We start from the raw sequence: 11,011 nt of genomic DNA on the forward strand, positions 1-11,011 counted from the left end.
GCCTTTCCAACCAGCCTTAGATCTGTCTTTTCAGGGTTTGGTTACAGTTAATTCACTCTCAGCCATTTAACCACAACAGACAAAAAGTGTTTGATAACTTCTACCATATCTCCAAGAGCTTTGGTGTCATGTCCTGGAGCCCCCAGGTCCAGGTTCAGGAGGTCAGGCTATGCCAGGGCTCGATTGCTAGTCTAGTTAGCTCAGTTTGAAGGCCTCAGATGTCACAGGAGGAGGGCAGTTAAGTTCATCTTTGCCCCTCTCTCCTGCTTACAGACTCTCTGCTTTTCTCTCCATCCAATCCCTCCTGGGAGAGACTCGTGCTCTTCCTCCCTGGCCTGCTTGGAGCTTCCCACTTAAATCAGCCCCTGCAATCACCTCATAAAGGTTTGTTAAATGGCTGGGTCAGGCACCCAATCAGGAGCCTCCTTCCAGGTCCCTCCCACTGCCTGTACCCTCACCATGGAGTGTGGCACCTTCCCCATTCACCCTGCCTGGCCTCCCCTGTCTCCTCCCCACCTCTGCCCTGAATAGCTGACAGGCAGCTTTCTTTTTGAAAGCTGACAGACAGTCTTGGGGAACAGCAGAGGGCGATGACACTGCTCCCAGATTTGAGAGAGTTCGGCTTTGCTTCTCCCTGCTGGCAACAGCTGATATGTGGCTCGCGGCATGGGCTGATGACATTGCTGTGCCTGGGGCCCATTCTTCCCTTCCGGATCCCCTCCTGGCTGCCTCATTGGGTGCCTTGCAGGGTGTCTCCATCAGCCTTGCCCCGTCCTCCATTGCTCCTTCCAAGCTGTGGGGTGGTGCACCGTCTGTGGCGCCATCCTCCCAACTGTCCCCAGCTCGACTACTGAGACCCAAGAAGGTGAGTGGGGGAGTGTTGAGTCTGGGCATGGGGGACTCAACCCCAGACATTGAGATAGAGAAATATAGGGCTGGGTGTCATCAGCATATTGCTGACACCCGGTTTCAAAACTACCAAGGATTGCTTTTAACGGTTTTACATAGAGATTGAATAGTATGGGGGATATGAATGCACTCTGAGGAACCCCACAGGACAAATCCCACACTGATGACAACTGGTCTCTGATGAAACTCTTTGAGTCTGGTACGTAAGGAACAATTTAAACCAGTCCAAATCATGTCCCATGATAACTTTTCCCTCTGAACATCTCAACAAAATGGCAAGGTCCTCTTTGTTTATAATTTATCCTATAATGATAGAATGAGTCCTTTGAGTAGCTGTGTTTAGGCTACAGTTCATAGGAGCTAAGGAAAGAGCCCCAGCCCTGATTCTGGCATGTGACTAAAAGCCAAAGTTTGTGCATAGCAAAATCATGATGGCCCTTCCTTGTAAGGAAAAGCTGGCGGGGGGATCATTTTGGAGTGGAGAAGCAACAGGAATAGTGGAGAAGTGCTTTATTTATTTATCATCTGCTTTTCTCACTGAGATTCAAAGCAGATTACACAAAGTGAGTCAAACAGAATCAAGAGGATGGGGCAACCAATAAACAATGCAATAACTTGTTTCTCCAGTGGTCCTAGGAGCGGGGCAGTTCTCACTAATGGGATATAGCTCCTCCTCTCCGCAGGCAGGGTCAACCAGCTTTTGCGATCCAGGAAGGGAGGGGCTTGTCCCTGGAGGCTTCAGTCTTTTTGGCCCTGACTTGCAGCAGGACATCTCCAGCAGCACTCTAGAGAGTGCAACAATCCTAGTTAACCTTAAGGAAGAGCAACAGAGTCTCACTGGGAAGGGAAGGGGCCCTTTGCCCCATGTCCGTCACAGCTCTGGACCACAGCTCCGGAGCAGAAAGCAGACAGTACCAGGGTCTCTCTCGTGCCACAGCTCACTACTCAGGCACTCCACAAGGACTCCAGCCCTTGGGCCGACAGCTCTTCCCAGCCAAGGCTAGTAGTGCGAGCGTCTTGGCCCTCCGCACGGCTTCCCAGAGGCTTGGAAGGGGCCATCTCCAGGAGTTTGCAGGGAAGCAGCCTTGACCTCCATCTTTCGACAGAACCCCGTTAAGGCCTTTCTAGTTATTAGAGGCCTGAACTGGCACAGATGGGAGCTTTTGCTTTCATTCTTTTTTGTTGTTATTTTGGTGGGAAGGCTTCCTTTTAGGCATGGCGTGGCAGCAATTAGATAGGATGGTCCCTCCCAGTCCTTGGATAGCATGGTCTCTGATCTGGATCTCCCCAGCTCACCAGCTTCTGCTTCCATCCCGTGGTCTCTGCAGGCCAGTGAGGAGGAAAGATCACATACCGTGGACCTCCCCAGGGAACATGCTAAGGCAAACCTCCTGGCCTGGATTAAAGGGGAGATGAGAAAGGAAATTAGGGAGGCCTTGCAGGAGGCCAGACAAAGCCATTCCTCAGCCAGGTCCTCAGGCAGAGGAAGGCACCCCACTGGGGACAGCGCCCACAGGGAAAGAAGAGCAGAGAGTGGATCTTCTCCCCTCACCATCCCAAATGGAAAAGGCATGACAACCCTTCCATAAGCAGTAGGGAACATAGTCCTTTGCTAAGCCTTTCTGGTGAGGTCTCTGGAGACTTAGACATCCTCTAATGAGGAAGTTAAACCTTTGGAGGAAGAGGCGGCTGCAGTAACCACCATGCAGTCACATGTTTTTCCCCATGATTTGTATGCAAAACTGCTTCCTAAGGTGCTGCATGTTTTAGAAATCTCACATAAGACCAAGGGAAAGGAGGAACAAGACCCAGATTTCCCAGACAGGTTGGATAAGTTTCTTCCTAAATCAGAGGTTAATCCCTCAGGGATCCCACTCTGAGCAGTATTTTACAATGTGATCAAAACTGAATGGGAGACCCCAATGAAATCTAAGGCTAACCATCCTATTTTCTCTTACATTTTACTTGTTTGTGCTATAAACCGCAAAGAGATTCAAGCTTTCTCTAGTTGATGACCCAGTGGCAAGTCTGTGTTCTACCTTGGTTCTTCCAATAAAGGTGGATGGTTTTCCCAAGGACCCCTGTGACAGGTGGATAGAGCAACCCCTACACACAGATTTTGATGTCTCTGTGACATCCTTGAGGTGTCTACAGCATGCTTCTTGTTTGCCAGGACCACGTACTCTGGGGCATCAGGCCTGGCAGTGGCTAACAGTAATGTTCCCAGAGAGCTCAAGGACAAGATAAAGAAGATTGCCCTAGCCACAGCCATTGTAGCAGATGCATCCTTGGACACCCTTCAGCTTTCAGACAGAGCCATGACCTCCAGCATTGCAGCCAAACGTAATACCTGTCTGAGGAGTTGGGAAGTGGATCCCTTGGCTCAGGCCAAAGTTATTTGTTAATTGCTGAAAATGAAAATGAAAAACATTTAAAAGGCATCAATCTCTTTGAAGAAGGTATGGACAAATACCTGGTGGAGGACAAAGGCAAGAAAAAAGCATTACCTTCTCGGAAAAAAGACATCAAGCCCAGAAACCGCTCCCAGTCCTTTGGAGAGTCCAAGCATTCTTCACGTGCTGGTTCATCCAGGCCTTTCAAAGGAAAACGCAGTCCAAGCAGCAAGAGGACAGTAGAATACCTCCCTTCAGCAAATCTGGATCAAATCTGAAGGGATCCAAGAAGGCATCCTGAACATAACTATGCTGGGTCAATAGACACTCCAAGAGTAAGGGGATGTCTGCAAGTGTTTGCAACCCACTAGCAACACACCATGAATGACAAGTGGGAACTGGACACAGCAGCAAAAATCTACTCCCTGGAATTCTGTGCTATTTCACCCAATAATTTCATTCAAGTGCCAAGGAATCGATCCATTCAGAAGCATCTTCTCCTGAAACAGGCCTTTCAACATCTACTGGACATTGGGGCTATTGAACCAGTGCCAGAAGTGAAGAGGGACTCAGGGGTCTACTCAGTCTTTTTCAGGTCCATTGTAGCCTCCATCCAGAAGGGAGTCTTCTTGGCATATATCAGTCTCTTGGAGGCCTACTTACATATCCCAATTAGAGAAGCCTGTTGCAGTTTCTTTCATTTTGTGTACAACGGAAGGCATTTTCAATATTGGGCTCTGCTTTTTGGGCTGAAGTTTTCACCCAGGGTGTTCACCAAGGTCTTGATAGCTCTGGTAGTGCACCTGAGAATGCAGGGAGTGTCTCTGTTTCTGTACCTGGACAATCTTTTGATCAAGGCACATTCTTTTCAACAGGGTCTGGAGGATGTAAATCGAACAGTATCCTGCCTTCAGGAGCATGGATTTGTGATCAATGTGGGAAAGAGCAATCTACAACCAACTCAGATGATTCTTCACCATGGAGTATTAATAGACACTGCCCAGGGCAGAGTTTTTCTGGCTTTTTAGAGACAGAAGAAGATTCAGGCAACAGTGCAAGACATTCTACAGAGTCCCAATGTAGAACTCATGACTTTGGCAAAACTGCTGGGGCTGATGGTATCCTGTCAGGATGTTCTTCAATGGTCAAGGTTTCACACTCGCCCACTCCAGAGATTTCTACTCCAATATCAGGATGTGATTGCACACAAAAAATCCAAGATACTTTAGTTACCTGGTCCCCCAAGACAGGAGATCAAGTGGTGGGCTGTTCCTTGCATATTTCAGGAAGGGGTCCCTCTAAGGGAACCCATGAGAGTCATGATGACTATGGATGTAGTCTTACCAGTTGGGGGGCTCATTCTCTAGGAAGAATGACACAGGGCTCCTGATTGAAGGAGGAGGGTGCTTGCAGCATCAACCTGCCAGAACTCAGTCTGCTGGAGTTCCAGGATCTCCTTTCAAGGCATCATGTGTTGGTACAGACAGACAATATGACACCCAAGGCCTATGTGAACAGTCAAGGGGGCACCAGATACATGTTTCTTCATGAGGAGGCAAATACCCTAATGCACTGGGCAGAAAGTCACCTCAAAACAACTCACTAGCAGATTGGCTGAGTCAAAAGCCTCTGGACCAATCAGAATGGAAGCTGAACAAGGATGTTTTTCACCAGGTTTGTCACAAATTTGGCAAGGTGCAGGTGGACCTCTTTGCCATGGATCAGAATTGGCAAGTTCCAAGCTTCATGGTGAGAACAAGAAATCCTCAGTCCATTGGAGTAGACCCCTTGAGTTGTGAATGGCCACGACAGCTATTGTATGCCTTCAGTTCAGTTGATACAGAGAGTCATCTGAAAGATAATATATCAAAGAGTGGAAGTAGTCCTGATGGCACCTTTCTGGTGAAGCAGATCATGGTTCCAAGATCTGAAGAGACTTTCTCCCATGGCCCCTTGAGGCTTCTGTTGAGGGAGGATCTTCTTCTGCAGAGAGCAACACAACATCCCTGGCTGGCACTTCTAAGTCTCACAGGTGGGAGGTGGAATGCAAGCAACTGGCAGAAATAGGTTACTCAGAAGAAGTGATTGAGACCATGTTAGCCTCCAGAAAGGGATCCACAATTAGAAGTTATAACAACACCTGGCAGGTGTTCCAAACCTGGTTCCAGAAACAGGGGATGGACCCTTTCTCAGCACCGATTGGTAATGTACTTGCCTTTCTGCAGGAGGGATTAGATAAGGACCTTAGTACTAGCACTCTTAAAAGGCAAAGTTTGGCTATTTCAGCTGTGAGGAGCACCAGGAGAGGGAAATCCTTGACCCAATATCCTCATATTAAGAGGTTCCTGCAGGGAACTTCCTTATTAAACCATCCACAGGTGCACCATTTCCCCACTTGGAATTTGAATCTGGTGCTGAAGGCCTGTCCAAAGTTCCCTTTGAGCCTATGGCCTTGTGCCCAGTCAAGGAATTATCATTTAAGACCACCAGCAGCAGCAGCTAGATGGGTTTCTGAGCTGAGGGATCTTTCTGTGGATAGAGAACTATGTGTGTTCCATAATGATAGGGTAGTGCTGTAGCCTGATCCAGCTTTCATACCAAAAGCAAATTCCACCTTCCATAGGACAGAAGAAGCAATTCTACCCTCTTTTTGTCCCAATCCTAAACACGATAAGGAGAAAGAGTGGCATTGCCTTGATGTAAGAAGGGCTTTAAGCTTCTATGTTGATAGGACTGAACAGTTTCACAAGACTGACTCTTTATTTGTGTCTTTTAGGAAGTCTGTGTTGGGACAAAGAGTATCCACATTCACTCTCAGTAGATGGATCAGGGGGTGCATCATCCTGGCATATAAAGCTGTGGATCTGGATCTGCCACAGGGCATCACAGCCCATTCCCTTAGGGGGCAGCAACCTCTGCAGCCTGTAGATCTTTTCCTTCTTTGGAGACAATTTATAGGGTGCTACTTGGAGGTCTGTATATTCTTTTATCAAACATTACAGAAAAGACATAGCGGCCTCAGCAGAAGCAGCCTTTGGCAGGAGGGTCTTACAGCACACCCTTTATGCCAAGGAGCTGGTTTTCCCACCCTGGGGCACACTGCTTTTCTATGTCCCAATAGTGTGGGCTGCCCCACTTCTAGGACCACTGGAGAATGGAAGATTTGTTTTCACTTACCATGAATCTTCCTTCTTGGTGGTCCAGGAGTGGGGAAGTCCTACCCATTCAAGGTTTTGTCTCAGGTATAGCTCCTAGCACGTGTGGGGTCTGCTGTTTGGAAATAGGTTGTTGGTCACTCTTACTATAGGTCTGGTAAGGGCTGTAAGCTGCTGGTAGGATTGGTCTAGCTCAGCCAAAAGTTCCTTTGTCGTTAGTGTTAATTGTTAGTTTGGAAAGGTTTCAAAACTGTTTCCTTTCAAGTTATTGGTTACCTTTTTGAGGGAGAGTCATGGTTTGGGAATGGACTGAAGCCTCCAGGGACAAGCCCTTCCCCTCCTGGATTGTGAAAGCTAGTCAACCCTGCCTGCAGAGAGGAGGAGCTATATCCCAATAGTGAGGACTGCCCCACTCCTGGACTATCGAGAAGGAAGATTCACAGTAAGTTAAAGCAAATCTTCCATGCTCCAACAGTAGTGCTGCATCCACTATAATCTCTGGGCTGAATCCAATCAAAAGGAAAGTGCACAGTGTCCTTCAAGATCTCAGTTTTCCAAAAGGATATGTAAAAATGGGAGGCCCTATACACACGCACACACACACACACCCCTTTTGCCTTTTATTTATTTATGATTCCCAATAATCTTTTGGGATGCAGAACATTTTATAATTTTGAGCAATCCTGTATGTGTGCTTATATAATGCTGTAGGTAGAGAGCTATTTTCTATGGGCATTTATCTGATTATTGTTTTTGCATTATACACAGTGCACCTAGTGGACATTTGGAATGTAATAGAAGCACTGCGGGAAAATTCTCTGAACAACTTGGATCCGAACATAGAGCTGAACGTAGCTCGACTGGAAGCTGTATTATCCACAGTTTTTTACCAACTCAACAAACGCATGCCAACGACCCATCAGATCAATGTAGAGCAATCCATCAGTTTACTACTCAACTTCTTGCTGGCAGCTTTTGATCCGTAAGTTTGTATTGACAACTGCAAACACTGGTGTTGTTCATTTACCATAGGAAAACATCTTAGCCTTAAGGTAATTAAGATTTGGGTAATATGGCCAAACTAGACATTACACAGACATGTGTGACCTTATTATTTAGGGGATTTATATGATGCTTCACCAAAGACCTGTTTGGGACACATTACCCTACCGGCACTTTATAAACAGAAGAAGCTGCTTCTGCAGAAGGAATTGGAAATGAACAATGGGAGGAGGAGCTTCTGACTGCCCTCCATTTTTGCCCACCAAACTGGCCTCCAGCAGCTTGTTCTTGTATAGAGTTCCAGATATGGACACATACATTTGGAACCCTATAGGTGAAAAACTGCTGAGATGCAGTTTGGAGGAGGCAAATGATATGTAAGAAAGGGTTAAGCAACAGAGAGAGAGAGAGATTCTCTGGTCGCAGTCACCTCTCTGGAAATGGCTTTTCTTGATTTTAAAAAAAAGGTCATTGGGGTAACATTATATGAATGTGCATGCAATGTCTAGTTTGGTAGAACGCTTCAAAAATGCAAAATTGTTCCATTCTTCAGATATTATTGCTAGTAGAAACATCTGCAGTAGTGTTTGTTCTGTGGCAGTGGCATGAGGTTAGTGGTTTATTGTTTGAAGAAAAACCTCTATTTTGATACAAGCTTTCACAGCTGTGAGCAATTTCCCCCTTTTTTCCTGTTAGTATGGCAAACTGTGAGATTCCAATAGGGGAAAAAAGCATGCCTAAAACTTTGTCTTGGAATGCCTGGATTTTTTAAAAAAGTGAATTTATGGCAAAGAGACATCCCTAATGTCACCTTATAGTCGGGCATTCTGTGTGTATATATGAAAATTATGGTAACTGAGCACAGCATTGATCATCATGTTACGGGCATTTCTGAAAGCATCTGAGTAGGCTGAGATTTCAAACTGGATTGACTGGGATCTGCTTTATACTTTGACAGGTGCAAATTTTCTGTTACCTCTTTACAGTTTTATATTATGAGAATGAACTGGTTGGAAATCCACATTACTAAAGAATCACTAAAACAAGTTTCCTTATCTCCTTGCTTTCCTACCCATCTCCCTCTCAGCCTCCTCCTTGATACACACTTGATGGACTTTTTGCTTGGCATTGTGTACCTTTCAGAGCCAGATCAACTAGTATAGCTTAATCACCATGGTAACCACTGAGTAGAGGGAAGGCAACTGTTCCACATGACAAAGCAGCAGAGGCACAGTGTGCCTGCATCCAACCACCCCTCCTGCCATCTCCAAGGATAACTTGTCAGGAGGCTGTGAAACTGTGGCCTTCATGATTTGTGAAAAGGCTGCACAAAAACGAATGTTTCTTTTTAATGCATGCAAACCCCCGAATTCGTGACTCGAGCAGAAAGGAAGCTAATTGAAAATGCCTGGACACGTGTTTGGGCTCATTGCCACTAAGTTGCCCTAACCCACCCCCAGCAAGCCCAACGCTGTGAAAAGGAGATCATTCATAATGTACATTTTGTTCTGGAGTTCAGTACTGCAAGGCTTAACAGATGCACCCAGACTCATGCCACTGAGGGAGAAAGTGGAGAGTAAAGTGCAGTTCCTGTAAATGACAAGGTAAAATATATTATTAATCCACCATGGTTCTTTACAGTGTTCAGTCACCAGCATGTGTCTGCATTAGGTAAAAAATGGCACAACACTGAATCACTACCCAAACAGACCTCAGATTGCGTCCTAAAATGCTAATTTTTTTAAATGTTCATGCTGTAGAGGTGTTGCATCTGTTCTGACACAATGCTTGGAATTAGAGATTGGAATGATAGAGGAGTGAATGGAAGATCTGGAAAGGAGGTTCAGTGAACTGTATGGCCAAGTGAAATGAATGAGGAGTCCCAGACAGTCCACTAAGGGAAAGAAAAAGAGAAGAGGAATAGCATATTCACCTAGGGCAGCAAAATGTCAAGGTCTTGCCATGGCTAAGTCAGTTGGGACCACAAAAATATTATGTGGTGGAACAGCCCTGCTCTGGCCTGCAGGCCATGTTCCACCCTGCCCTCCTGGGTTTTCCCAACACCTGGAGGGGCTTTTATCTCTCTGTGTCCAACCACTGCCACCCCCTGACCTTTGTAGGAATTGCCTACTGGGAAGGTCAGGACTCCCAGCTTCCCTTCCAAGTTCTGAGGCCTTGCCTCTGTGTCTCCTGCTACCCAGAGGCTGCGATTACACACACTAAATAATCCACTTTCAATCCACTTTCCAGCTGGATTTTACTGTGTGAATCAGAGTCTGGTTACCACGGGGACAGCTTGCTGCCTTGTGCACCACTAGGAGAGTAGCCGCTTGCCAACTGACTGCCCTCCCCTTCCTCCTGGCACTCCTTTTAAAATAACGTGTCCAAGACAGTGGAGGTCTGTGTAGCACAGAGAACCACTACCAGGATCAAAAGTTATAAAGCATTTATTAAAAAGAAAGTGTTCACAAGCATACTTTTAGCACAGCACCAGACTGAGCAAGGGATTCAAAAGGAAAGAGTAAAATGCAATTCCTCTCCCCCTCCCTCTATACATCAGTTGTTAAATATAAAGTTGTTAAATATAAATATAAATATCAGTTGTTAATTATAAAGCAGGCTCCTTAGTTTCGAAAGTTAACAGATTTTTTATAGGAGTCCCTTCAAGCCTCCTTCATATGTGCAGGCCAGCACATGGCAATAGCTGCCTCCTCCAGACCTCAGTTAAGAGTTCTGTCTGCTTTGATGGAATCAGCACCAAAAAGCCGTTCCTCCTTGCTCCCAGAACTTTTATCATCTCTCTTTTCCCCACCCACTAACCAGGTCAGGCTGGGTGAAAGAAGCTTTTCCTGAAGTCTCCAGGGGTTTCTTCCTGAAGTCTTTCTAGTCTTAATTCCTCCAAATCTCTGTTCCCCGCTTGGTGGTGGTGGGGATCTTTACCATCCCATTGTCTCTTGCTAGACCTATTAGCATTTCTAAAAAGGTGGATGAGGTGAGGCTGGAAAGCAACTGAACTGACTTTCTCTTTCCAGCCTGTTTTCTGCCCAGAGAGAAAAGCTTTTAAAAACTCAGACCACCACCTAAAAATGCATTTTTCTTTTTTTTCATTTTAAGAAAACAGTGGGCGTACAGAAAAGAAAAGGGGAGAAAGCTTATACAACATAATTACATTTGTCAAAGACAATCATGTAGTTCATAATGTATAGGACAGAGAATATTTTCCCTTTCACCCCTTTCATCATAATTTTAATGTATTATCTATAACCAAAAATGTGTTTCTTCACATGTTATATGCATTACTTTTCTCATCAGATCAGTGTAGCTTATCTCAGACTTTTGTACTTGTATTTAGTGGCAGGGTTGGCGTCAGCGTACCCTGAGATGGGTCAGCTGCCAGCACCCATGACTTCTGGCTAGTCCCTCTGCTGCTTACTCCGCTACTCATGCATCTCCTCTCCTGCCTGCACTCGCACCCTTCCACTGCCTTCCACTGCCTTCCACCTAACGCTGCTGGAGAAAGGCATGGGGGTGGTGCACAAAGCATGGGCATTC

General features: G+C 46.0%; 1 protein-coding gene across 9 annotated transcripts in view; it reads left to right on the top strand.

The window, feature by feature from the left end:
• The window catches only part of DTNA (dystrobrevin alpha), a 281,234-nt gene that overhangs the window by 155,884 nt on the left and 114,339 nt on the right, over positions 1–11,011 (top strand). For all 9 annotated transcript variants that reach the window (XM_015425451.1, XM_015425450.1, XM_015425452.1 and 6 more), the window contains one exon: positions 7,226–7,439. In XM_015425451.1, the coding sequence (XP_015280937.1) occupies positions 7,226–7,439 (214 nt within the window). The remainder of the gene's footprint in view (positions 1–7,225; positions 7,440–11,011) is intronic.

The sequence above is a fragment of the Gekko japonicus genome, unplaced genomic scaffold (genome assembly GCF_001447785.1).
Source record: "Gekko japonicus isolate JY-2015 unplaced genomic scaffold, Gekko_japonicus_V1.1 scaffold337, whole genome shotgun sequence".
Taxonomy (NCBI): Eukaryota; Metazoa; Chordata; class Lepidosauria; order Squamata; family Gekkonidae; genus Gekko; species Gekko japonicus.